Source organism: Emydura macquarii, unplaced genomic scaffold, assembly GCF_026122565.2.
Source record: "Emydura macquarii macquarii isolate MOO-44397 ecotype Brisbane River unplaced genomic scaffold, CSIRO-AGI_Emac_v2 contig_3345, whole genome shotgun sequence".
Lineage (NCBI taxonomy): Eukaryota > Metazoa > Chordata > Testudines > Chelidae > Emydura > Emydura macquarii.
In genome coordinates, this window is record NW_027133482.1 from 7503608 (window position 1) to 7531547 (window position 27940).

The window sequence follows — 27940 nt, forward strand, 5'->3', positions numbered from 1 at the left end:
CAAGGACATTAGATGTGAATACAACACCACCACTGCAAATCAGAACACAAGAAAGTCAGTAAATGCACAGAGTAGGACTCAAATACCAATTCTGTCATACTGCATATACAGCGTTAAATTACTGAGTACAGAGAACAGAATCAAGATTATCTAAATACAATGCAGCTGAGCCAGTGTTACTAATAGAACCTTACCTTTTGTACTTCCTGAGAGCATTCAGTGTTTATACATTCTATCTTACCGTGTACATCTATAGCACCTTTCAACAAGGATCTCAGAGGGCACAAAAATTGGGAAGGATTACTTTGTGGCAAAGGCTGAGAATGGAGTTCCCAGCTCAGCCACAGATTTGATGCATCTCCTTGGTCTTGTCACTTCACATCTGCATGTCTCAGATCCCTATTCACTAGGACAATTGTTTTCAACCTGTGGTTTCAACTCCTGAGGGTCCACAGACTAGGTTTAAGGGGTCTGCGAAAAGTTGCCATTACCACAGAACAGTGGTTTTCAACCTGTGGTCCATGGATCCACTGGGGATCCGCAGATTATATCTAGATTTCCAAAGGGGTCCATACATCCATTCGAAATTTTGTAGGGGTCCGCAAATGAAAAAAAATGTTGAAAGCCACTGCACTAGGATAAATATAATCACTCTCACAGGGTTCTGGGTGAGGCTATATTGATATCTATAAAGCACTTGGCAATCCTAAAGAAAGGTGCTAAAGAAGGGTAAAATATTACTACTACAGGGCTTGAGGGTGGAATAGGGGCTTTGGAGCACGGGAACTTAACACACCCAGCACCATACTGGGGGCAGATTCCAGTATTGTGAATGGGGAGGAGGATCCCAAGTTAAAATATTACCTCTCCTCTGGCCTCTCCTCATTCCCCCACATGGAGTTTCTTTTCCTCACTACACAGGGCTCAGCCCTTTCTCTGACTCCACAGCAAATATTGAACTAAGAGGCTCCTCTCTGCTCTCTTTAGCACTGCCACTATCTACAGCAATGGGCAGGAAATGCTAGAAGGTGGTGTGATGTGCGCAGTGGGACATAAGGTCCCTGCTCAGCCAGGAATCTAGGGCCCATGAATTCTTTCACCTTGAGAGGGAAATGGCTGGCATGATTCTGAAGTATATAACCCCCCACAACTGTTCAGTGGATTCTGTAACTTCCTAGTTATCTATGTAGTTTAATAAAATTGCCTGGAGTATAAGCACTGTCAGAAGGTATGACAATGGATCCAAAGACTATTAACAAAGTAAGGATAAACAAGCAGTATAGGATACAGAGCTGAGGGGAGGTCAGGGGGCTGCCACAGAAGTGAGGCTGATTTAACAAAGATGTTAATTTAAGAAAAAGAATGGCCTTGCAGCTAAAGCACAGGACTAAGAGTCATGAGACTTGGGTTCTAATTCCTGGCTCTGCACAGATTTTACTGCAGGGCTTCAACAAATCACTTAACCCCTCTGAGCTTCAGAGTTCACAGAACAATAAACAATGGTTGGCTGGTAGGGATGGGTCTATGAGGAAAGATTAAAAGAATTAAATATGGACACAGCAGTTTGGCGGAACAACTACTAAGTGAAGGTCAGAGAACGCAAATATTTGAAGGGTGTAAAACCAAAAGAGAAAGAGGAATTATCTAAAGATGTGTAACAGGACAGAACTACAAAGGATGGGACACAACCCAGAAAGGTAACATTTAGGCTAAACATACCGAATATTATCCTGATAGTGAATGGATTTGACTGTAGAATCACATCCCAGGAGAAGAAGAGTAGGTTACTTGGCACATTTAAAGCCAGACTGAGCAAAAAAAATTAGGAAGTATACAAAACTGAACAATCCTGTGCCAGCCACTGGGCGAGAATGAGATGAGACCTAGCCTCCTCTCTCTAAGGTCCAGAAAATTGAGTCTTTTATGCCCACAAATTCCTAGGAATGAGATATAATTATGCAAAGGAAAAAACTCAGGCTGAACACCAGGAAGACTTCCCTAATAGTTAGGTGAACTGTAGGGAGGACTATTTGGAGCACTATTTTTGCATTTAGACCTGAAAGCAGAAAATATAAACAAACATGCTCCCCTCCCACTTCCTTGAAGCAAAATTTCAAAGATAAGGTTAAATCCTGCTGGGTTTTCTTTAAAATTTTCCTTTGAGACCAGCCCCCAACTTTGTTAATGTTGCAGCATTGTCCAGTTAAGAAGCCAGTTGCTCAAATGTTCACGGGGGTCTATCAACCAACTTGCAAGTGACATGGCCTACCTCTTTACCTGGCCACTGAGGATATGCTCGAGTGCCTGCTGACAGCACTGGTGTGGAAGCCTGCACCAAGCCCACACAGTTTCACTCTCACCAGCACAACACACATTGTCAATGTCACTACTGTTCAACTGACAATGCATTTCCACTCATAGCTACAGCAGCAGTAGATTCACATGGCTATGATGTAGCCATCGTGGCACGTAGAATAGATTTCCATCTTGAACAGTCTCTTGCCGAAAGAAGACAACTTGTAAGAGTCAGTATGGAGGATTTCGGTTTCTTAAATCTCTCAAAATTGCATCTTCCACCCTCATTCACAGTTGGCACTGTTACTCTTCTTCCTTCAACCTGAGCTCTATAAACCATCTGGAAAAGCATACCTTCTTCTGCACGTTGGACATGACCCACTACTGCAGTCATCTTGTTCTCATCTGATACAAGACTGCAACTTGCTGGGATCAACTAAATATCTCCTCATTTACGACAAAAATCTGAGCAACAGCTGTTAAGAATATGCAGTAACTTTCAGTACTGACCACTGTTTAGTTTCCTCTCCTCAGCTGTATTTAACTGCCATGTTCCTGCTCCATATAATAAAGTTATCATCACTACCAAGTTGAACACTCAGATCTTAGTTGTCACACAGACATTCCACTGCCCAAACAGAAGCCTTTGAAGATGATCCAATGCCCCTGATGCAAGACCAATCCAATGTGTGACTTCTTTAATATAGAACCTCCTATTGTCAACCAACTACCCAAACTGATAAAAATTATCAGCCATTCAACGTGACTGCTATTTGTATGCAGTGTTGGCAGGTCATTCCTTTCTGTTTTATAGGAGGCACTCATAGTATATAATGCATTTTTAATAGCTATTTGGGGACCTTGATATCATATAGAAGCTGAAAATATTCATATAAAACCTGGGAGGCAAGTGTGTTATTTGAAAAACAAAAACACAGTTAACCCCAAAATTGACACCATTTTTAAACTCCAAAAATCTAAAAGTGAAATCTGAAAGATACCATCTTACAAAGGAGGTACTGCAGACCTGACCTTCTAGGTCATTGAAGGGAACACTTCTGCCTTGGCACCTAGTAGGACAGACTACACAGACCCAAAGAGGGCACTCATTTCTGTGGTTCCAGGATTGGAACCTGGTAAGCACAAAGTTCTGCCGCCTCTGTGACTGAGCCTCTTAAAACAGGGACACCACAGAACGACTAGAACGTGAGCAGCAATGATGGCTGCTAAATAAGCCTTCGACAAAATCCCTTGAAATCCTGCCACAAAGAGAAAAAATTCTGCAGCTATTGAAATAGGTCAAGAATGAGAACAGAGCCATCTGTGTCTCATACTTATGGAAAGTCTTCGCCACTTAAAGGCACGTCTCAAGAGCCGAGGCTTGAGAGATTCCAAACTTTAATACTTCCCAACAACACACACAACCAGCCAGTCCAAGCAGCCCAAGATCCAGGGTTCTACCAGCAGAAAACTGGATCACCATGGAGATGATTCTGTTCCCTGTAGGAAAGAGGGAAATACAAGAAGAAAAGCAACATGAATGGAAATGTCTGAAAACACAGGAGGTCCAGGAATCACAACCAGCAGGCCCAACCAAGTGCTAGTAAGGAAACACTGTCCTGCCTTGCCCCTCAGAGCACCATGAGAGAGAGAGAAAAGCAGCCTAAAGGAACAGAGGTTTCCCAGGAGGCAGAATGACGTCCTTCAGTACCTGTTAACCAGTTACACTGCTCAGGTAGAAGCAACAAAACTGTCAACTGGGGGCTATGGCAAAACAAGTCTGCCAGAGGTAACTCCATTAGGGGAACATCACAGCTGTAGATACATACACTTACGGTCGCATGTGAGCAGACACTGCACATGCAGCTAGCACAGGTATAAACAGTTGTGTAGACAGCGAGACATGGTTTAGGCGAGCAGACTAGACTAGCGCCAAGCATGTACTCTACCTGCCTGAACCATAGGGTTTATACCCTACACAGCTCTCTACATGCCAAGCAGTGCCTTCCACATCTCCACTACTGTTTTTAAGCGGTGTTGTGTCCCACTGCCTCTCTGCTGCTGGAACCCACCCTCACTGCAGTGAAAGGCTCTGGCAGGAGGAAGGCCTGTAACACATACATAATGGAACCTCACGCCCTCCAACTCAGGCAGGTCACTGCACGTACACTACCCCTGCAAGAGGCAAGCACAGACCACCACTAGCTGAGATGAACAATCTCCTTACACAAGAGACCTGAGCCCTCCCTCAGGTGGTTGAGATAGTCCACTGCTCCTAAGCAGTCTTCAGGGATCTGGAAGCACTTGGCTGGAATCACTAAGGAAAGTGTCAAGAGTCAAACCTGTAGTTCATAACAGTGGCCAAGAACATCATTTACATAGCGATACTGCAACACAGTCCCGATCAGGGTTTGCTAGGCACCCGTCACTTAGGAAGACAGTCCTTGCTCCAAAAAACTTACAATCTAACTAGACAAAATGGAAACAATAGAAGTAGAAGGGAGAACAGCATACATGCAGTGCACTCAGGGTGATCTTTGGCACATGGTAGATTAGCTCCAGCACTTTTTTAAATGTATGACTCGTTATTTGATGTTATTATGGGGCCAGGCGTGGGGCATTAGCAGAAGGGGATGAATAGGTAGGAGCAAGGGAGCGAAGGGGACAAAAAGGAAGGGAAGGGAAAGGAGAGGGACTGAGGGGAAGGTAGAAAGGAGTAGGGAGAGCAAAGAGGGTAGAGGAGGCATTGAGAGGGAGGGAGTGGGGAGCGGTCAGACAATATAACATCCAGACATCAAATTGCATACAGCAGTGTGCTGAGATCAGTCGACTGCCCAGGGCATACAAAGGTATTAAGAGCCCCTGTTGCTCCCAAGGGCTGTCTGCAACACGAGGAGTCCCTGTTCTACTTTCCCCAGCCCTTTAGGGGAAAGGTGTCTACAAAGATCTGGAGCACTCCTCCCGCCCTGTGAACCGGAAACATGTACAGCCTTTTCTTTCAGTGGCTGACATTGCTACAGCTCTCTCTGCCTGTGTCACTCCAAGACATTACTGTTGTCGTGTGCTCTGCACAGGCTACAGCCAGGGACCAGCTGGAAATGACAAGTATTGCAAAAACAATTCTATCCATTTCACTAGTTGCATGGGTGCTGCTCAGTGGTTCACACTGACTCCCAATTACCTTCTAGATGGAGTCCAGGGGTATGTCTACACTGCAATCATAGAATCACAGGATTTGACTGCAGCCCGTGTAGACAGGGCTGAGCTAGCTTTAAGCTAGCTAGCTCAGGCACCGGAACAGCGAAGCCACAGCAGCATGCATGTCAGTGCAGGCCAGCTGCCCAACTGCCCTACGGTCCCTGACGCTCAAGCTGCCAGGGTTTCACTACTCCAATCCCTAACTAGCTAGATTAATGCCAGGCTCAGGTACGTCTACACAAGCTGGTCACACCCAGCGACTGCAGCACAGACATACCCAAAGATGTTTGTTTTGACCTATGGAGTTCTAAATGGCTGGCCACCTAGGAGTCCGCCTTGTTCCATGACCAGAGTAGGTGCTTACACTAGCAGCCCCTGGTTTCAAAGGAAAGAATGCTTGCAGGGCGTTTTCCATGGGGCTCTAGTACTCGCTCCCCAGAGTGCTGCTCAGGGAGTGAGCCTTCTATCACGTAGGTATCCAGGTTTCCATTGAGTCAAGAAGTTAGCTTCTCTGAAGCAGGATCTAGTCACATGTCTTTTAATGGAGCATTAAACAGAATACTAGACTATCATGGCAATAAGCACCTTGGAAAAAGCTGGTAAGAGAAACATATTGTAGGGAATCATCCCGCACTGCAAGGGAATAGACACAACTCCTTCTCAGTTCACTGGCAAGCAGCAGCAGAATTCCTTCCACTAAATGAGGGGCATGCTCCTGTACCTCAACAGCCCTTCCTTCATGGGGAATGAGACACAAACCAAGCCATGTTCTCCAAACACAGCCAGGAGGTCACCAGGCTACACCCATGTTGAACAGTGTTTTTCCACCAACGCTATAGGTGAGAGTCTTCATTACTGAACCATCACTAACTAACTAGTTGATGTGAAAGGAAGGCTGGTCTTGTAGTTAAGGCAGTGGACGTGCAGGGTCTACTCCTAGCTCTACCACAGACTCCTCATGTGTTCTTGGGAAAGTCATTCATTCACTCAGCTGTCCCCCTCAGGCAGAGTGGGGATGATATTTACCCTACCTCACAGGGGAATTGCGAGGATAAACTCATTAACGCAAAGGTTCTGAAGTTTTTCGTAACATGGACTACATTTTAAACGGAGAGTGAGTGCCTATCAGGCACATCCCCTGACATTGGCAGTCATAGAACATCACCGTAGCAACTACAATAATCATCTACGTGAGGTGCCCATAGGTTTGTGACTAGTGCCATAGATATCCTAAATTTCAGCACAGCCAACGCTTTTAAACCAAAAAAACCAAACCTTAAAATGTCACAGGAGAAGGAAAGTCCACTGGAGAGAGCAGCTAGCACATTTTAAGAACAACCTGATAGTTCAATCAGCTGAAATGAGCAAAAAGTTTAAGAACCTCCACAAGCATCAACATAATTTATTAACAAAACAGAAAAGTCCTGTCTGACCGTTTTATGCTTCACACGCTACTGAGGTCCCTTGAAACAGCTTCGGTTCTTGCTGATCTTTCAGCAGCTTAGAGTCTTGCGGCGAGATTCTGTTCTGAAAAGCAATTCTAAAAACAGCACTGAGTTCCAATCTTCATGGTGTCAATCTGACTCCAGATCACATCTGCTCAGCTGGCAAACAAGAAAATGGTTTCTCTAACTGCCACTCCTGCAAACTCCCCCTAGGGACCTGAAAGTCAAGCTGGGCTCCTGCTTGTTCACACTTCAAAAACAGTAAGATTCTGCAGGCCAGAGTCTGCCTTCAGTTCCATGTATTCAATGATCCTACCCCTCTGAAAACCATGTCTAGGTATAAATGAGGGCAAACTTTGGCCCTGCAGTTGGGACTTAGTAACCCTATTGTTGATGCATGAGTCAGAATAAATCCCAGCTCCCACTGCTGTTGCTATGTTGGCTCCTGGAAAGCTAACAGGAGTAAAATCTTATTTTTGTCCCCCCCACGGTGCAGCTGTGACCCCAATTCATACAGGGAACAGATCTGCTGAGTACAGAAGAGCCCTCCTTAAAACTCCTTCTCCACAATGCCCACTAAAAGTAGAAAACACTCTTGAGAACAGCTAGGTGTCTGCTATGCTGAGCCCGACTGCCCATCTTACTGACTAACACTGCCTTATTGTTTCTAAGTACTCATCTGTCTATCTGTAACCACCTGTTGTCTTGTCTTACATTTACACTGTATCTTCCTTGGAGCTGGGGTATTCTTTTTTTCTGCGTTTGTACAGTGCCTGGCAGAACCAGGTCCTGATCCGTGACTGGGTCTCTTCAGTGCTTACTACAATAATACAAACAACATATTTTTACTGTCACTTTTCAAACTAAAATCACAACTGTCAGTTGTTATGTCTGTATAGCATCTGGCAAAAAGGGACCCCAGCCTGGATAGCGTCTAGCCACTACCACAATATAGGTGTTAAAATAAGAATGACTCAACCCCACTCACCCTACCAAGCAATAACTGCTATAACTGTCCCTCCCTCTCTGTGGGGATGGGAAAGGGTAGGGTGGGGGTTGGTGCCCCAAGAGTGGCTACTAGATAAAGGAAGCTGATGAAAGTTTAATAGACTGAGAGGCCACTGCCATCAAAACACCAGAAGTCAAGTTCCTATGAACCTGTCTGTCATTCAAGATCAGCAAACCAGAAAAGAAGTTTATTACAATATACTCCAGGCAATCAGAGCTAACTCTGACCTGCAAATAGCCAGAACACAAGAGATGAGGTCCTAGCAATTAGCTAAAATTCTGACGATCAGGTCAGGTACTTTGTTAACTGCAGGAAACTCCAACTTCATCTTCAAATGAGAATTGATCCACTTAGCACTAGGACCCTGCAAACGGCGAGCGCTGCGAGTCTGCGCTCTGAAAAACTGCACCATTTCACAACTTCAGCAATAGCTAGAACAGCAGTTGCAACAAAGCCAGACTGCAAGCACTGAAGGACGAAGAGGTGGTTATTATTTATTTTATATTCTTTATGCCACAAATTCAATGTTTTTCTGTTTAGCTAAAACTGAAGCTATCAAAATTGCAATCAATATATCAAAAGCACATCATTGAAAAGGTAACCATGGCAACACACTGAGGAACACAGGATGCTGCGTCCAAACTGTGTCTGTCTGGAAACAGAAGGAGGTTAGTCAATTTCAGCTCAAGATCATCTCCATCAAAACAACTCATCTATTATTTCACAGCTGAACACCTTTCCATAGTCATCAATAGCTTTGGCCTTTAGCCATTTCTACACTATACCTATCATTTAACCTTCATTGTTTCTAATTGTAGCAAGAGTAAGCCCTTTTTAAAATATGCCGACTCTGCTCTTATTAATCAAAGATTTAAAGCACCAACAAAATATTTTCATTGTTCCTTCCTTATTTGATTTAAATAATACTGTTGACAAAACCTAATTGTTGCTTTTTACCTATTATCAACACTCCTGTCATTTTCCTCTGCGCTCTGAATAATGAATGCACTTTTTTTAATTCAACTCATCTCATTCAGTAGTTTTCTGACATGCAACATTATCCTTTATCTTCAAAATACTGCAAAACTGATATTAAGGTTCATTTATAAAGGTATCCACAAAGAGAAGCAATATAACTCTAAGAAATTACCCACTTTGTTTAATTAACAAGTATGCGCAAATCATTTAACAAATCAAACAGACAGATGGAGAAGAACATTCTTCAAGATGCTGAAGGGGAGATGTAGCTAAAGGTTAAATTTTATATCTGATTATATCATAATCCTCATGTATTTTCTACATTATTTCTATTCTTACTCATTTTGTCATATATTCTTCTTAAAAATGCATTTAATTCAAGAACAGCCAAGCCCTCAGAAGGCAAATGCAGAAACCTCTAATTCAGAACCCAAAGGTCCCAATGGAGATTAGTGTCTTTATGCGGCACCAGATAACACCTTCATCTCAAACCTCCAAATCAACAGCTCCAGAGACCTCTCTTCTAATAACCAACTACTCTTTGAGCTGCTAGGCCTTTCCATCACAGGATCTTAAAGTGCTCTGCATTTCATTTAGCAATGAATCTTCCCCAAACCCATGTGAAGTATGTCAGTATTATTGTTCCTATTTTAACTCAGAGGTAACAGGTACAGAGAGTGAAAAACGACTTGCCCAAGCTCACATTGCAAGTCTTTGACAGAGCCAAGCAGATTCCAGATTACCCATGTCCTAGTTTGAGACTATCCCTCCCACCTACATAATAAATGGTGTGATGTTACAGGACTACACTGAACACACTCAGTGAATCTACTGAGCTGCACATGAATGAATTGGAAGAAGTATTGGATTTTGGCTTACGAAAAAGAGCACTCTACTGATAGTTTCTCTTAGTAGTTGGTCCAGTATTCTATAATGCAGCCATTCAAACACTGGCAGCATCTTGGCTGACAAATCCTTGAGTGGCTTATTGCAATTATGAAATGGCTTGCTTCAGTCTGGAGTGAGTACTGAATTTTCTTGCCATCGAAGCCATGTGGAGGAAAGATTTAACTTGTAATAATGAGATTTAAAGTCTTTAAAGGCATTTACCCATCATGATTGCAGTATGCACGTTAACTGGGGAAAGTGACTATTAGTAATTTATCTTTGATATCAAGACAAAAGTGCACCATCACAGTTTTTCATTCAAAAATGAGGGTCGTTTCCTTGACGTGGTAAAATAATCCATCTGATATTGAAGAAAGTTGAGGAGAGCTCTCAGCTTCCCGACTCGTCCATTAAAGGTCTTTTGAGAGAGTCGGTCTCTCTAACCAATTCTTCCCAGAGAAGGGCTAGAGCGGAGATGAGGGTGTGGTTAAGTATCTCAGAGGGGTAGGAAGTAAGAAGGGCGTACCAGGCAGTCAGGTCTCAGCTGGGTGCTCGAGGGAAGGAATGCATGGAGGATCTCTCTACCAAGAAAGAGTGCAAACAAGAGAGGTTTGGAGGGTGGAGGAGAGAAAGCATGCCACCACAAACTTGGTAGTAGTCAGAAACACCATCCCTCTTCATGTTATGTCATATTTGTATGGTAGTAGCACCTCAGAGACCCAGTCAGGATCAGGGCCCCACTGTGACGGGCACTGCACAGACACATAGGAAAGAAGAGAACCTGCCACTGCCAGCTTCTCCCAATGATCTGCTATTGCAGATCCTGGTAGCTTACACCACTCCCAGTTCCTGCTGAAGAACCAGGACATTTAACAAGTCTTGTTTGTGACTGTCAGGGCATGGGGGGAGGGAGGAGAGATGCCTTGCCTTCCAAGCATTTCACTGCTACTGCATTAGCAGCACAGAAGTCCTGCTGTCTTACAACCTCCTTCCCTTATCTCTGATAGAAGTCCCTACTTGCCCTGGGCTCACATCCAACATCATCACTGGAGCACAGGGCCATCCCCAGCTGCTGCACTGTTAGAGGTGTCATCCTTCAGACAAGCATTACGCCAGGGTCCCTTCTCCCCCATTGCCAGTGACTGTTCACATGGAAGCTAGAGCATAAGGGAACTGCAAGGAGACATTCTTCTCCTCAGTACAGGTATGAGGAATCACTGAGCACAGAATAGCGGCTCACAGTGTGACTTCACCAGCAACGTCTACCTTGTTAGGTATGAAAGGAGTTACAAAAAACCCAATTTTATTCCAATACCTCATGGTGAGGTTCATGTTTATCAAGTCTTTTAAAGACAACAGCTTACATTAAGTACAGAAGTAAACATACTGGACAGTAACAATAAGGCAGCGCTAGGGTGACTGTCTCAACAAGCACTGCTGTATTTATCCAATGCCCAGATATCAACACAAACACTACATTACAGAGCTAATCAAAGACCCAGCTTTCAGACACATACTTAAGAACATAACGAGGACCATACGAGGTCAGACCAACAGCCCATCTAGCCCAGTATCCTGTCTTCCCATAGTGGCCGATGCTAGGTGCTCAGAGGGAATGAATAGAACAGGGAAATTATTGAGCGATCCATCCCCTGTTGTCCACTCCCAGCTTCTGGCAGTCAGAGGCTAGGCACTCAGAGCACAGGATTGCATTCCTGATCATCTTGGCTACCAGCCACTGATGGACCTATCCTCCCTGAATGTATCTGTAGTAAGAAGTGAGAGCTTAAGTGAGAGCTGTAAAACAGGCTAAGGCCTAAATGGAAAAAGCCGAGTGAACAGAAGTATAAAGGGTCACTCAAGTTAACTGAGACTGGTATAGGAAAGTGCTGATTCTGCAAGGTTGTAAGACTGCCAAAATATTACTAAAATATGTAGTAGGTATAAGAGGTACCAAGATACTAACTCTCTGAAATGACACTTTGATGGGTAGAAATGATACATGGAGTGGCGGTGCCCAAATCAGCCAATCAACGGAAAAAGATGGTATTAGACTACGTCAGGAGGGTGGCAACTACCTACGTGAAAGGGGGCAGACCGAAAGTGTATGTAACAGTGTATAAAAGAGGATGTCAGAGGGAATACCGGTGTCCGGTCTAGGGGATAACGGAAAGTCCCGCCGTTGGGCCAAGACCATTGTAACGCCGCCAATATGAAACTGACCCAGAGATACTCTAAGTCATTTCTCATTGTGCCGCACGCAATAAACCCAGCTTGGGCGCCTTCGTTACTCAGCTAATCTGTGGTCGTGTCGACTCATTCGATCGTGAGAGCCGTCTCAGTTTCCTGCGCAGAGCTGGGACAGCATCTACACAGGGACACACGCACGCAGCCTACACTGATAAACATCGGTAACCAACACACCGAGTACCACAGTATCTAATTCTTTTTTGAACCACAGTTATAATTCTGGCTTTCACAATATCCCCTGGCAACAAGTTCCACAGATTGACTGTGAGCGGTGTTGTATTTTGTTCTTGTGCCCATGAAACGGTAGTGTCTGGCACAGAGCTGATTGATTTAGAAAAAGACACTGGATTGACATATCAATGCCACTGGCTAACTAGCACTCCGACCTGTGCCTTATGGAACATCTGACTGACAGAGTTCCCAGCCAATCAGAGCTGCTGTCCAGCTACTGACCTACACCTGGAGAAGTATTTCTCAAGGACTATACATCAGTAGCCAATAAGAAAACAGGGATTGGCATGAAGCGCCTCAATGAGCACATGTCCACTTGTACGGATGGTATATAACCTGAGCCCTCAGATTTGCTACTGCCTTCAAACTCTGACACCTCTGCCCACAGCAAATGATGAGGACCTCAACATCTGTTCCGCAGGAAGGCTTACTTCATAAAAAGCATATTTTTAAAGCTTTCCCTCCTTATGAATGTGCAGTCAGATGGAATTCTAAACTACACATAAAAGTTCACTTATGCTGGTAAAGATGGAGAGCCAACGCCTTTTGTTTTGAATTAGCTTGTGTTTTGTTCCTTAGAAGAGTTTCATACAAGGGAGCAGGCAAACGTGTAGTTCTAGAATGCTGTAATTAGAAGAGAGCCACAAAACTAATAAAATATAAAGCTTTCTAAATCAACACCTATATCTGGAAAAATGTTTTACACGTGTTTCACAGATGTATTTTAAACTTTAATCTGTTTGTTGTTCTGACAATGTTATAAGGGGTTATTAGTGTGAAATGAGTCAGGATACTTCTAGTACAAGAGATGCTAGGGCTGGTCCTGCTTTGAACAGGGGGTTGGACTAGATGACCTCCTGAGGTCCCTTCCAACCCTAATATTCTATTATTCTATGCTATAGTAAGATTTGGGTTTCCATGGGCAATGCACAATGATTTTGCTTTTTTGTAATTTCATTACACTCTGCAGAGTTCTTCATCACCACATACAAGATGCTTGAAAGACTATGTAACTACAGTCAGCAAAATGAAACCTGCTTCCAGGCCTTAGATGGGTTGAAGGTTGCCAGCATAACACCAAGGAAAAAGGTGAATTACACTGAAATTTAAAAAATTGTAGTAACAAGCAGCATCTCAGTTAAACTGAAAAAAAAAAACTTGTGTTTTATAAAATGTTCTATGGAGATGTCATTATGTTTAAGAACAATCCTGCTCCTGTATCAGTATCTGGGGTATTATGGCCTTTCTGGATATGCTCTCACTTGTTTTTAAGTTTGCTGGATAGGAACATCTGCACAAAAACAGAATCTTTGTTTCCACAAATAGGTCACCTGCTTGGTGACAATTATTGCCACAGTAATGGATTGTGATGATTGCTCATTCATCGACATTTGTACTAGCATTTATCTTCCTAAAATGTAAACAAACAAAACAAAACAAAAAACAAACCACCTTTCCACATCCCTCTAACAGTGCCACTGCTGTACATGTTTGAATTGTATCGAAGTGCTGACCAGACAGCACAGATACAAGTGGAAAAGGCTTTACAAATTAATAAACAACACAACTAACGTTTAGGATTCCAGGTGGGACACAAAACACACAAATTAATAAACAAAGATCCTGTTTCATGCAACTACCCCTAGCAACATTATCAATGGGGGAAATAAAGATTAAATAAAGCAGAATTGTTTCTAACCACACAACGGTTGTGGTCTCAGAAGAGAGCTAGGAGCCAGGAATTCCAGAGTTCTAATTCCAGCTATGCTGATAACTCGCTATGTGCCAGAGGGGAAATTATTTCACTTCTTTGAGCCTGAGGTTTCCCCATCTACAAAATGGGAACTCTGCCACCTACCTACCTCATGGGGGAATGCAAGGCTCTCAATGTTAACACAGCATTCCAAAGAGCACTATAGATGCTAAAACAAAACAACGAGAGTTCTACTTCCTCATTAAAGAAAAGGGATTTTTTTTTTAATTTACTGTAAAACATCAGCAAAATTTCTGGTTTTCTGTGCTGCTGCCCCATCATGAGGGAATCAGATCAGGAATGAGTTGCCAAAGTATTGGGTGATTCAGCCCCACTCTTTTTTGAAGCATTTTACAGCCACAGTGTCTTGTTTATTTTGAGAGAGCTGTATCACGCTTCACCAGCACAGGGAGGCAGAAAGGATGTCTGCTGGGGTTACAGGCCCCAGAGATGCCAGGGAGAGCTGTGTGCCCAGCAATGCTAAGTGTTGCACATTTCCTTGGTACTTGACCTCTTTACATTACTGAAAACAAATTCTTGGAGCCGGAGCTCTCTGGGGCAGGGATGAGAACCCACCTCCTCCCTGCGTTTGTGCAGCTCCCACCCAGGCTGATAGGGTCTGTGCCCAACCAGGCACTACTGCAACATCCATGCTAAACCACCAGACAAAGGGCGAGGTCTTGGCTGCAAGGGCCACATCAGCGACCAACAGGAAACCTGCTGCGAAGAGAAGCCGCGGGCCTGGCCTGGCCTGGCACCATCCAACCCTCCCACCCTCATCCCCCAGCCTAGCACTCTCCAACCACAGAGCCCCGCGGGACAGCTGCCCCATCCCACCGCCAACCCCACAGAGGGGAGACCTCCGGCCTCCCCCTGACACCAACCCCCCCAACCCCACAGAGGGGGAGCCCTGCCCTGCCCCACCAGGGGACCCCGCCCTGGCACCAACCCCCCATCCCCCTGCCCTGCCCCGCCCCGCCCCGGCACCCCCTCCCCCCATAGAGAGGAGCCCTGCCCCGCCCCCACAGGGGGCCCCGCCCTGGCACCAACCCCCCATCCCCATAGAGGAGAGCCCTGCCCTATCCCCACAGGGGACCCTTCCCTGGCGCCAACTCCCCCATCCCCAGAGACGGGAGCCCTGCCCCGCCCCCACAGGGGACCCCGCCCTGGCACCGACCCCGCCCTGAGAGGGGGCCCTGCCCGGAGCCCTAGGGCGCGGGGGGTCGGTACCTGCTGCCCGGCCGCCCCCTTAGCGGCTGACTCTCGGCCCCGGGCCCCGCCCAGCCCAGCCCCCCCGCCGGCGGTTGGCGGTCGCGCCGCCGGACGCACCCCCGGGCGCTGAGGGACTCGCGCTGGCTGCAGCGGCTGGGCTCGGCGCGAGCTCTTCGGAGCAGAACTTTCCGGTCAGGCAGCGCCACGGGCAGCCCGCAGGGGGCCTGCGGAGAGCGTCGCGCAGGCGCTGAAGCCAAGAGGGAGCGGGGGCGTGAGCTGCTGGTACGGCAAGGGGAAGGGGACAGAGGAGGCGGAGCCTAGCGCCAGTAGGGGCGTGGCGGGGCGGGGCGCGTGGCGTCCGAGCGCGAGGGGCCAGGGGCGCAGCTGATGGGCAGGCGCCAGGGAGCAGCTGTCAGGGGCGGGGCCGGAGCGGACCGGCTGCAGGCGGGTCCGCGAGCCGCCAGGTGCTCGGTGCGCGGGGGGCTGCCCCGGGGCGCAGCTGCGCGGGGGTGTCTGCGCGCCCCTGGTGCCCCGGCGGGTGGGTGCACGGCGCTGTACTGTCCCTGCAGCTGCTCCCGGGCTCCCAGCCCAGGCACCGGTTTCCGTCGCTTCCCGGCTGACGGTTCGTGTCTGGCCCCGGTCCCGCTTTGCACGCAGCCGCCAGGCTGTGCCGGGCTGTCAGCCGCCCTCCCCCAGGGACACCTGCCCGCTGCCGAGAGACGGGCCCGGGCGCTTAGGTGCAGAACTCGGCTAGACGCTAAACGAACAGCGGGCTCTTAAAGCGGGTTTATGGCTTCTCCCCGCAGCGTGTACCCGCTGCCCTCCGGGCTGTGCCGTGCCCTGCCCTGCCCGCCTCCCCTTGCCTGGCCCCTGCCTGCGGAGTGCTCAGGCTGTGCGCGCTCTTGCATTTAGCCGGGACCCTGAAGACGTTGCCCAGAGCTGAGGAAAGCTCCGTGGCGCACCAGAGCTTGTCTCGCTCAGCAGCAGACGTGGGTCCCGGAAAAAATATGGCCTGACCCCCCCTGGTCTCTGATACCCTGGGCTGCCAGTGTCACAGCCATCAGTGCTGCATGGGCCTCTCTCCTGCTCCCCCGCCCTCGGGAAGGTGGGGCCAGCCAGCCACTGCCACCCGCCCAGGAAGCTCAGCTCAGCTCAGCTCAGCTGTTGGCGAGGGCCGAGGAGGTGGAGTCGCTGCTGGTGGGGGGCTGTCACTTCGTGGTGTCTGTCCGGGGAAAGGATCCAGCCCAGAGCTCCCCTCTCCGTGCAGCCCTCACTGGGATCCGGGCTCTGGCAGCCTCCCTTTGCTCAGGTGGGATGGGGGGACCCGGGACGGGGTGGCTCAGACGGGGGGGGAGGAAGCTGGGGACGGGATGTGAGTCAAATTGTTAAAATCGAGTCATGGCAAATGAAATGCGAGAAACCCACAGTAATGAAGGACAGGGGCAGCTTTCAGGCCTGTCCGGCGGGGACCCAGCCACACCTCCAGCTCACCGCAGAGACCTCTGTCCCCCACCGGCTGCTAACTGGAGTGTGGAGGGAAAACAAGGCAGGGGAGGTGACGCCTTTCCTTGGCCCCAGGTCTGGGGGTGAGAGAAGCGTTGGAGCCTTGCTCCGGACAGATACAACAACACAGGCCACCGGGACCCAAGGGCCTGGCTGGGCCTGGGCCTTTCACCCACAGCTGGGGCTGCCGACCCTGGGGTGTGCTCCAGGAGAAGAGGACAGCCGCCAGCCTCTGGGGGGGTGCTCCCTGCCCCCACCCCACCCCACCCCAGGCCTTCCTGACCTCATCAGGCCCCACCCCACAAGCCTTCCCAGGCACTCCCAGCAGGCCTCTTGAGTCAGCTGAATGACATCCGACCAGGCTGGCTCTGAGCACACCCAGAAAATATCTGTACAGGCGCACTTCAGACCATGCCCGTCCTTGCCCTTGTGTCCCACCCCGGCCTGCTGCCCGCTGAGGAAGGCCACTGGGCCAGTCTGTGCTCCACTCTAGTTCCACAGCCTGCTGGGGATATCAGCTGGCAGCCTCTCCGTGGAGCTGTGAGCGTGGGGGTGGACGTGGCGCGGTTCATGAACTCCCCTGTCATCTGTTTCGTGTGCAGCTAAGAGGGAGACCCTGGCGCGTGTCTATGGGGGTGCGTCAGGTTGCAGCCGCTCCTCCAGCACCTTTTACTGAGATTCTGGCCGCTCTTCTGCCTGCACCTCCTCATTCGCACACATCCCGTCCGTGGCCCACAACACTGGGGGACCTGGAACTGACCAGGGCGGCTGTCCACCTACCAGCAAGAGGAAGCTGGAGTGACTCTGGGGCTATTTTGTGCCCTTGCCCAGCCATGCCGCCGAGCAGAAGCCTTCCGGGGGTGTCCACCGACACCTTTGCGGAGCAGCAGGCGCTGGCAGGGGTTCTGCTGGGTGTCCCGCTCTGGAGCCCTGATTTTAACCTTTTACCCTCACGCCCGTTCCTGGTTTTTCATATGTTGTCCCCAGTATTTACGTGTGGCCTGGGTCCACTGGCTCCTCCCTCTCGGTTGAGGGGCAAGCCCTTACTTTAGCCAGGCTTCACCCCGCCATCCTCTGGTAACCACAACAGGCCCTGGCTCAGTCCCAGCTGCTTCAGAAGTGGAGAGCCAGGGCCCAACCTGCCAGAGCAACAGGTGAGCTTGATGCCATGTAGGAAAGAGGGGGCAGGGGGAGAGATTTGAGGGGAGACGCAGGAGAGACAGACAATCCAGGGGAGAAGGGCAAGCACCCGGGGGAGTGTCAGGGAGAGAGGCATGGAAACGTGCAGTAAGAGAGCCCGGGGGCTAACCCAGGGCAGAAGGGGAGCCCAGGCATGGAAGGGATGGCTGTCAAAGCCTGGGGAGTGAGGCAGCGCTGTCCTTCGCAAGTTATCCCCGGGCTGACGGGGCTGCAGTGAGCGAGACGACACAATAAATGCCCCTGAGGAGAGCACTCCTCTGGCCTTGCCAGCGACATGCTGTGGCTGGCAGATCCTTTTCCTCCCAGCAGACTAACCCAGCTCCCCCTGCACCATTCGTGCCGGGCAGAGGGCTGCCCCACCGGGCTCGCTGCGGAGGGCACTTCTGCTCCATGCCCCTAGGCTGCGCATGCTACCTCCCTGGCATGCCCTGGGGGGCTTCAACCCAGTGACCTGAAAGGAGGAAGGATAGTCGTGTGGCCGAGGCACAGGGAGTGGGGACCCGGACTCCTGGGTTCTATTTATGACCCTGCCGCTGACTCCCTGTGTGAATCCCTTTCCACTCTGTGTCCCACTCTCCCCATCATCCAATGGGGCTAATGACCCTGAACCTCTCTGCGTGGCTTCAGTCCCTAATGTGCTTTGAGATCCTTGGCTGGCAGCAGCAGAGAGGGCAGGCAGATCTGATGATTCAGCACTCTCCCTCTGCCTCTCCCCAGCAGCCAGATGCCCAAGAAGAAAGCCGTGGCACTGCTGAGCCGCTTGTGCCTGGAGAACATGGCCAAGCACATGCAGAGCGTGTGGGTGAAGGATTACAGCGAGAACTACCTCGACGAGTACCAGTTCCGCTACATCCTGGGGCCCTTCAATGACCTGGGTGAGAGGCAGGCGTGTTCCTCTGCCCCAGGATGGGGGGTGGATGGAGCCCCCACCCCCTTCCCGGCCCATGGCACCTCCTGGCTCTGTACCGCGTGTCCTCACAGCATGGCTCTGCCAAGGGTATGGGAGGGCGGGGGCAGCGCTGCTCTGCTGGGGGGTGAGGGAGTGAGAGCACCTGGGCAGAGCAGAGGAAATGCACTGCAGTGCTGACGGCACCCCCCTGCCTGCCACGGGCAAGCTCGGTGAGGCTGGTTATCACCGTCTGTCCCCTTTGCTGCCTCCCACACAGCCGGCTGCTTAGTCCAGGACCTGCTCCAGTTACTGGGGGAGAGTCGGCGCCTGACGCGGGCCGCGCTCCACCTGCTGCTCGTGCCACACCTCACGGAGCTGAGCCTGCGCTCCTGTCCCGGCCTGGTCAGCAACGCCATCGCCCAGCTGATCGCGGTGCGGTGCCAGGTAAGCGGAGCCCCAGGGACCCTTCTGTCACGGGGGCACAGGGACATCGAACGGCTCCTGGGCACGCGCAGCTGGGAAGGGGGCTGAGCTGATGAACTCCTGGGTTCTGACCTCTGTGGGAGGAGGTGGGTGTCCAGTGGCCAGAGCAAAGGATGGGGGGTTGGCAGTGAGGACTCCTGGGTTCTGTGCCCGGCTCTGGAAGGGAGTGAGTCTAGTGGTTAGAGGGGCAGGGGGAGGGGCATTGGCTGGCAGGCAGGACTCCTGGGTTCTCTTCCTGACTTAGCCTGGACTGGCTTTGTTAGGCTCACTTCACACACACCCCGGGGGGTTGTGAGGATCCCTTCGCTAAGCTTGCTGACGGTCAGCGGTTCACATAGCAGCATGGGGCGTGTGGTGGGCAGCCGGGGTCCCAGCCCAGAGCTCCCAGGGTAAACAGACACGGGGATGGGTGGGATGCTGGTCTGCCTAGCTCCCCGCCCAGCCCTGGCCTGCCTCACCCCAGGCTCAGGTGAGACGCCAGGATCAGACAGGTCACCTCTCCACCATCAGGGGTGGGGCCCTGATCTGACCTGGGGAGGAGGTGAGTGTGGGGAGAAGCTCCCCCAACCCCCTGCCTGTGTCCTGGAGCTAACGGAGGAGCCCAGCTCCAGCAGCGAGTCCCCCCCCCCCATCAGTGTCTTCAACCCCCCCCTGAAGGAAGATCTGTCTCCCTGTTTCTGCTTGCAGAGCTTGTCCTCCCTAGACCTCAACGGCTGCAGCCGGGTCCCGACGGCCGCGCTGGTGGACCTGCTGGAGGGCCTGCCCCGGCTGACCAAGCTGGGCCTGGCGGAGACACAGGCCAACACCCAGGTGCTGGCGGCCGCGGGCTCCTGCTGCAAGCGGCTGCGGGAACTGGACATCTCTCACTGCCAGAAGGTGGCCCCCAGCTCCCTGCTGCACCTGGCCTACGATCAGAGCGAGGGCACCCTTTGCTGTCCTGCGCTGCAGGTGCTGCTGGCCCGGGGGATAGAGCCCAAGGGCCCAACCCAGGACTTCATCAGAGCCCTGGCCTTTGTGCTGCTGGCTCTGCCCCGCCTGCAGTTCCTGGCCAACGGCTGCATCGCGGAGGCCCTGTGTCTCATCCACACCCAGCAGTTCAATGGCACCAAAGGCATGCCGGGCTTCCCCTCGCTGGAGGAGCTGGCCCGAAGCAGGCAGGGTGCCCACGCAGCCGGGGGCGACTCCTGGCTGACGCTGACGCTCCGGCAGGTTGAGGAAGTGGAGGAGTCCTTCCTCGCCACGCTCTGCTCCGTCTGCCCGGCGGTGGCGGAGGCGACGGTGTCTCTCGCCGACGGCCCTGGCACAGGCTGGGGCAGCCTGGCCTGGAGCCGCCTCACCCAGCTCGCCGTGCACTGCACGGGGCACCAGGGACGGGCGCTGGCAGAGATGCTTCCCGTGGCGCGGAGCCGGGGAGCCCAGCTGCAGTCCCTCTCCCTCCACGGCTTCGCCTACGACGAGGAGTTTTCCTTCTGCGCCGTGCTGAACTGCTGCCCCAACCTCTGCGCCTTCAGCAGCCACCTGAGCACCCCTGCGGGGCCCGGCCGGCCGGCCGACGCCGTGCCCAACGGGGAGCCTGCCGCAGAGCTGCTGGACTGGGAGCTCGACCTGCTCCACCACCCCTTCCCCAAACTCCGGCACTTCAGCCTGGGCCTGGACAGCTCTCATGGGCTTCTCCCTTCCCAGCATGCTGCTGTCCTGGGGGCGAGCCTGGTCTCCCTCTTCAGCCGCTCCCCCGGCCTGGAGACCGTGGCCCTTCTCGCCATCCCTTTCTCCCTGGACGGCGTGTTCCAGAAGGCGCTGGCGGCCCCCGGCGCCGCCCTCCGCCGTCTGCGAGCGCTGTCGCTGGCCGAGAGCCAGGTGTCCGGCCCGACCGTGCGCTGGCTGCTGGCCGTGGACAATCAGCTCAGCTCCCTGAACTTGGCCGGCTGCCCGGCCATCCACCGCCGGGACTACGACCAGCTGCTCCAGACCGTCGGGCAGGAGCGGCTGGAGCTGGACATCACGTGGCAGTGAAGTGTCCTGCCTGGCCTGCCACGCCGCCCCCTCTGCCTTGGAGCTGCAGCCACCCCCCAAAGGGAAGTCCCCGTGCCGCAGGAAGGAGCCGCAGACCGCACACGGGCGCCAGAGAGCTGTATTTAATAAAGCAGAGTGAACACCGGCGGGACACAGTGCCTGCGAACATCCTGGGGCTGCGCTTTCATCTGCACAGCCGTAAACAGGCAGGGCCCTTGGCTCAGCCAGGGCAGCGGAGGGGGCAGCCCTAGGCATGGGGGTGGAAGGGCTCCCCAACGCCGTGCCTGCCCTCTGCACTGCCGGGATGGGGATTTGCTCCTTGGCTCCATCCCGCTCAGTAAAAGAGGTTGCTGAATGGCTTAGCCCTCTCCCCACCCTCCAAGGAGATCTCGCTCTGCGGGGCGCGTAGTGTGGTGTAGGCTGGGCCCTGCCCTGCAGAGGGCCGTGGGGTTGTTTCTGAACCATTCAGGGTGCCCCACAGAACGGTGGGGGCTGCCGGTGGGGGCAGGAACGGGGGGTGAGGGGAGGAGCTGGCGCTGTGGCCCCCGGCAGCACAGAGGCGAGTGGCCCTTCCAAAGGCTCATCGAATTCCCACCTTCCCGCTGGCCTGGCTCCCGCCGGCAGAGCCCTTCTCCCCCCGCCCCCTCCGCTCGCCTGTGTCCCAGCTCCTGCGGGCTAGCCCTGCAGCCGTGGGGCTAGCCGGCTGCTGCGCGGCTGGGGCCACGGGCTCCAATGTTCACAAGCCCTTGCCTTCCGCGAGGCCCGTCAGCCGCTCCGACTCCTCCCACAGCTTGTGGGCCAGGCCCGGGTCGCGGGCAGCCGCGGAGGGCAGCGCCAGCCTGCAGTCGCTGTCAAAGTACTTCCCCGTGATGCCCGCGGCTTCCTCCGAGACGGCGCAGTAAATGGTGCTGGCTGCTCCCTCCTCCGCGGACTAGAGAGAAGGGGGGGGTTAAAGAATGGCTTGGCAGCGTCTCCCCACCAGCCCAGCCACCCCCCAGGCCCCAGGCACTGCTCAAACCCACCGCGCGGCACCAGGGGAAGACCTCGAGCCCCCCACCGAGGCTGAGTTAATGCCAGTGCTGCCCCACGGCAGCAGAGACGGGGAGCGGCAGGTGGGAGCAGGGAGTGCAGGGCCCTGGCGGGCTGGGTCCCGGGGTGGGGAGGCACTGAGGGTGTGGGAGCAGGGTAGGAGGGCAGCAGGCGAGGGGGTGGGCGAGTGGGCAGGCGGCGGGGGAAGGTGGGTTTGGTCCCACGTTTACTTTACAACCCGCTGGCTGGCGCCGTCTGCCAGAAGCGGCTGCGAACGCAGGGCCCGGGCGGCAGGTTGGGGGCATCAGCCTGTAGCCCCCTGGGGAAGCGGTGAGCTGGAGAGCACTGAGCTGTGGGCGTGGCTAGTGCTCCCCAGGAGGGCCCCGATTCTGAGCACCAGGGTCACCCGCGGGGAAGGGTGCTATCATCTCGCCATGCGGCCTGTCCTCCAGCAGGGGCTAAGACACACACACACACACACACCCGACAGCAGGGGATAACACACACACACACACACACACCCGACAGCAGGGGATAACACACACGCACACCCGACAGCAGGGGATAACACACATACACACACCCCTGACAGCAGGGGATAACACACACACACACGCACACCCGACAGCAGGGGATAACATACATACACACACACACCCCTGACAGCAGAGGCTAACGCGCACACACCCGACAGCAGGGATAACACACACACACACACACACCCCCCCCGACAGCAGGGCTCTCTCCAGCCCAGGAATTTGGGCTGGTGCAGCTCCGGGGCCAAGTCCCCGCGCCTGGGTCCCAGGCAGTTGTGTTCCCCGGCTGCACTGTACCCTGGGGGCAGGGGCTGGGGTGTGTCTACACTAGCCGTTGGGGGCCCCTAGGCCTTTAGCTAACTCAGTTTTAAAAAGCATCCTCGGTCAGCTCGCCAGACCCCGGGTGCCAGCCCGCGCAGTCCTGGCCTCGGCTCCGCGGCAGCTCTCGGCCAGGCAGCGGGGGCCAGTTTCTCCGGTCTCTGCTGGTTTGAGTGGTGAAGCCCAGCAGGCAGGACCCCCGTGCACTGAGGGGGCAGCGATTGGGGGGTTCGAAGCCCCTGAGGGGACCTGGCTCTGTACGGAGGGTGGCATGCCCCGGTGGTGGGAATTAGCTGCTATTGCCCTGGGCTTGCTCGGGGACTCTCCCCTGCCTCCTCGTGAGGGGTCTAGAACACCCCACTCCTGGTCTGACTCCCACCTGCAGCCTCTGAGCCAGTCACCTGCAGCGCCTGGCACTCAGGGTCTGGAGCAGCTGCCAGCGCTGTGCTCCAGGAACTCCTCACCCACACCGCAGCTGCCCCCCCGTCCCGAACCCTCAGCCAGCCCCACAGGGCCAGGCCTTCCGGAGGTAGGTGGGGACCGAGGCTTTGGGGATCCCGCTATGTGTCACCTGGAAACTCGTGCCCGGCCACACGGGCTGCCCTAGTCACTCGCTGGCCCTGCCCTGCCCTTGTGCTGTGGGGAGAGCGCAGCCTGCTAGCACAGCTCCCGCCCTCTGGGCCCCACGTGCTCCTGGAGGGAGTCCATCCTAGGCCCCCCGCCCCTTGCCACGACCCCGCCATTGCACCCACCATGAAGAAGACGCCAACGATGCTGAAGAGGAGGCGAACCAGCCAGTTGAAATGGCGCATGATTTCTGTCTTCACGATGCCAGGGTTGAGGGAATTGGCCGTCACCCCTGCAGACAGGAAGCAGAGGAGCAAAGCCCGTCACTGACCCGGCTCTGGGGCCGGCATGGGAGGTGGGAGAGAGGGCGGGCAGCACTCTGGCCGGGGGTGAGTTTTGTACCAGCAGGACACGGGCTGGGGGGGCCTCTTTACTCCTCGAGCAGGTGCAGCCGGGGCAGCAGTTCCCCTGCGTTGCAGGATGCCTGCCACCGGCTGGCGTGGCCTGACCTGTTTAGAGGAGCTGGACTGAGCCCCACTTGTGCCTAATGACCTGCCGCCCGGTGCTTGGCTGGATCAGGTGTGGGCACCGCCCGATGATGGGGGGAGTCGTTAGGATGTAGGGCAGACCTGAGGGCAGGCGGGCGCTTGTCTGGGGAACAGAGAGACAGCGGGGTACGGGGGGAACGAGCCTTGCCGGGGGCGGGAAGCAACTCTCCACACCAGCCACAGGGGACGGCCTGGCTGGAGCCACCCGCAGGGCGGGACAGGAGCAGCCCTTCCCAGGGCATCTTGGCCGGGGCAGCCTGGGAGTTTCCTTGGGGCCCAACTGCTCCTTGTCTGCTAATGAATCGGGCCCAGCCGGGCGAGTGACTGGGAAGCCCCGAGCTGTCCTCATTATCCATGCGAATTTCCAACCCTTTTCTGCCCCTGCTAAATCCGTGGTCTCAGCCACAGCTGGTGGGTGTGGGGTCCCACGCACCACCCCGCAGTGTGACATCATGGCCATTTGAAATGCTCTGCCTGTCAGTGGCATCGACCGTCCCCTCGTTCTCGTGTTGTGAGAGGGGCGATGCAAACGCCCCATGTTCTCTAGCCCTTTTGTTACCCTGACCCCCCCGTCTTCATTGCCTCCCGGAACAAACCACCGCCATCCGCCCGGCAAACCAGGAGAGCTGGGCCAGGGGTGAGCTCAGGCAGGCTCTGTTCTCATTTCTGTCCAGCTCTGGTGCTTAGCTGGCCCCTGTCGCTGTAGTCTCTGAACGCCTCCCAACCCTCCATGTGTTATACCCTCACCGCCCCTGCAGGCAGCAGGCAGCGTTCCTGCTCTCGGCTCGGTTGCACCTGCTTGTCTAACAGTAACAGGAGCGCCCCAGAACACAAGAGCTGCCAGCAGCCTCTACATGATGTGGCCCAAGGGGACTGGTGGAAAGGGGTGGAGGCGTCTGTGTCAAAGAGAGAGGGCACGTTGATGCGCCATGAGAAAGCCAAGCAGACCGTAACAGCCGCCAGCAATGTGGTCATGGGAGAGAGAGCGCAGAGAGACCTCTGGGCAGAGAGTGCTGGCGACAAGGCAGCGCGCACAGACGCTGTCCCCTTCTGTTTGATTCCTCCCGTGTTCAAAGCAACAGGACTTGGGGCAGGTTTGTAAACAACCAAGAAATCCCTGACTCAGCGATGTATCCTCCTACCTGGAACACCGGCCAAGAGCCCAACCTCCTGGCTAGCTCCGCGGTCACAAAGGGTGACGCTCTTATCCCCATGGGCCCAGGGATCCATTCCAATGGGAGTTAGGCACCGAAATGCCTTTACAAGTCTGGCCTTTGGATCTTGGTTTCATGGAGGCAGCAAGAGAGGGTGGGAAACGTACATGGATGATGAGAACAGAAATACAAGCTGGAGATTCCTGCTGTCCGGTTAGCCCAGCCTGGCCCCCAGCCATCTCCAGCTCACAGCAGCAGTGCGGCAAAGCGGGAATCGTGTGACGTCAACGCCCACCCCCCTTCCCGGGGTCAGTGCTGGGGCCTCAGCAGCTTCTTCCCAAGCCCTAGAAAACGGCCCCCGTGCGGTGTTCTCTCCAGCGCAGGACGCTGCTGAAGGGAAGTAGCCCCCGGCCAGGAGAGCCGGGGCGAGTCGAGTGAGCACGGCTGCCCAGGAGTGAGAGAGCCCGGGCAGAGCACCCAGCACTGTGGCAGCCAGGCCAGTGGGTGTTTGCAGGACAGGACAGCGTGGCCTGGCCACCTGAGCTGGCAGGGTTAGGCTGGGGACTCTCCTCTCCTGTGTGCAGTGCAGGGAATTCAAGGCTCTGCGGGCCTCCCTGGGAGGCTGGTGCGCTGCAGCTGGCCGGGCTGTGAGACAGGACCTCCGGATCCCTGAGCCAATGGCTATCGCTTCTCTGGTGCTGCATACATCCAGGGGGACGCGGAGAGCAAATACACCGGGGGGGTGGGGAGGGCGTTCAGGAGGCGCCATGGGGCTCTGGTTGCATGGGGGTGCTGGACTCTGCTGGCGAGGGGCCGCGGGGGGCATCACACTGACCCGTGCCCTGCAGCCTCCTGGCCAGCTCCTGGGTGAAGAGGATGTTCATGAGCTTGGTGTTCTTGTAGGTGTGGTCAAAGCTCTTGGTCTTCTCCTGCCCGGTCAGGTGCTTCACGTTGGCCGTGCCCCGGTAGTGTCTGAAGGACGAGACGTTCACGATGCGGGCGGGAGCTGACGCCTTCATGGTACCTGCGCGGGGGAGGGGAAGCAAACACATGGCAGGGGGCAGCATGGGGGGGGGGGCCGTACAGTAAGCGGGGGCCGGGGAGAAGCCCCACCTCTGGGAGCCTCCCAGGCACCAGTCGCAGAGTCCGTGAAACCTGCAGCCAGCGCAAGGCCTGGGTCCGAGCCCAGCTGAATGCCAGGAGCAGCAGGGCAAGGCCCCCCAGCCCGGCGAGTGCCCGGCGCCCGGGGCAGCCCGTCCCCAGCCCGGCGAGTGCCCGGCGCCCGGCAGCCCGTCCCCAGCCCGGCGAGTGCCCGACGCCCGGGGCAGCCCGTCCCCAGCCCGGCGAGTGCCCGGCGCCCGGGGCAGCCCGTCCCCAGCCCGGCGAGTGCCCGGCGCCCGGGGCAGCCCGTCCCCAGCCCGGCGAGTGCCCGGCGCCCGGGGCAGTCCTTACCCAGCAGCAAATTGGTAAGAAGAAAAGGGCCCAAGTAGTTGGTGGCGAACATCTGCTCCAGCCCCTCGGAGGTGATGGAGAATGGCAGACCTGGAAGAAAAGACGGGACTGGCACAGCAGGTCCTGGCTGGGCAGCAGGGGGCGGGTGGCTGTGCGCCATTCGGACTGGGGATCGGACTTCCACCCACGCTCCCTGGCCATCACAGCCTCAGGCTGAGCTGAGACACCTGCTTCCTTCCAAAGCTCTGTCTGTTCCTGGTACCACCCGCCCCTCCTCACCTCAGGGCCAGCCCAGCCCCGGCCAGGCTGTGTCCTGCAGACACCCAGGCTGAGCGCTCTGCTGCAGCGCCTGGCCCATGGGCCCTAATCCCTGGCAGGGGCTCTTCAGTGCTGCTGACAGACAGGTAATACCCTCAGGGGGGTCTGCCCCAGCCGGGTAATGAACAAAGCCCTCCCAGCAAGCCGGGGAGACCTGGCAGCTTCAGAGAGATGGCATGCAGAGATCTCCGTGGCAAGGACCAGCCGTGCCCTGTGGGCAGTGGGGTATTGGAGAGGTGCTGGTATCTCACAAGAAGCCCACGTGCGAATGGAACCCCTCGTGATAACTGGTGACAAAGGTGCCCGACTCGTGAGCGCCACTGTGAAAAGCAAGGGAGCGTTCCGAGGACGTGACTGTAACCTACAACAGGCGCTGATGGGACGCGGTGCACAGGCAAGACAGACAGGCTGGATTAGGCAAAAGAGAAAGGCTAAGACTAGGCCCAGTCAATGAGTGCAGCACGGGACCAGAAATCAGTGAACCAAAACTGGTGTGTGAAACATGACCTGACTGAGGGGCAAGATATGGAGCGGACGGGCCGTTCCGCCCACCACGCTCTTTGTGGGTCCTTGGAAAAAGAGGCTTTGGGGAGAAAAATGGGCTACTGGAGCGAGGTTCACCACTGCGGCTGCCACAGGGGCTCCCTGGGATCTCCTAAGATCCTGGGCTT

At 54.2% G+C, this 27940-nt stretch overlaps 3 protein-coding genes across 3 annotated transcripts in view; 1 reads left to right on the forward strand and 2 right to left on the reverse strand.

The window, feature by feature from the left end:
• DCTN1 (dynactin subunit 1) overlaps positions 1 to 14641 on the reverse strand; it is a 129610-nt gene extending 114969 nt beyond the window's left edge. The window contains 1 exon segment of the mRNA XM_067533554.1: positions 14624 to 14641. The gene's annotated coding sequence lies outside the window, so the exon portion shown is untranslated.
• Positions 14642 to 15536: 895 nt separating this feature from the next.
• On the forward strand, positions 15537 to 21492 carry LOC137143654 (uncharacterized). The gene is made up of 4 exons (XM_067533555.1): positions 15537 to 15541; positions 18680 to 18837; positions 19129 to 19295; positions 20022 to 21492. Exons 2-4 carry the CDS (start codon positions 18687 to 18689, stop codon positions 21345 to 21347), a joined length of 1644 nt encoding a protein of 547 aa, XP_067389656.1. The 5' UTR covers positions 15537 to 15541; positions 18680 to 18686; the 3' UTR covers positions 21348 to 21492.
• A 461-nt stretch (positions 21493 to 21953) lies between these two features.
• The window catches only part of LOC137143655 (retinol dehydrogenase 11-like), a 34857-nt gene continuing 28870 nt past the window's right edge, over positions 21954 to 27940 (reverse strand). Inside the window, exons 3-6 of the mRNA XM_067533557.1 lie at positions 26952 to 27041; positions 26335 to 26523; positions 23983 to 24089; positions 21954 to 22278 (exon numbers count right to left, since the gene is read on the reverse strand). Of these exons, the coding sequence (XP_067389658.1) occupies positions 22084 to 22278; positions 23983 to 24089; positions 26335 to 26523; positions 26952 to 27041 (581 nt within the window). The 3' untranslated portion in view covers positions 21954 to 22083. The remainder of the gene's footprint in view (positions 22279 to 23982; positions 24090 to 26334; positions 26524 to 26951; positions 27042 to 27940) is intronic.

Coding starts and splice junctions, on each gene's coding strand:
- LOC137143654 (XM_067533555.1), top strand. CDS start 18,687: ATGCCCAAGAAGAAAGCCGTGGCACTGCTGAGCCGCTTGTGCCTGGAG. Junction 18,838..19,128: donor GGGGCCCTTCAATGACCTGG/GTGAGAGGCAGG, acceptor CCTCCCACACAG/CCGGCTGCTTAGTCCAGGAC. Junction 19,296..20,021: donor TGATCGCGGTGCGGTGCCAG/GTAAGCGGAGCC, acceptor TTCTGCTTGCAG/AGCTTGTCCTCCCTAGACCT.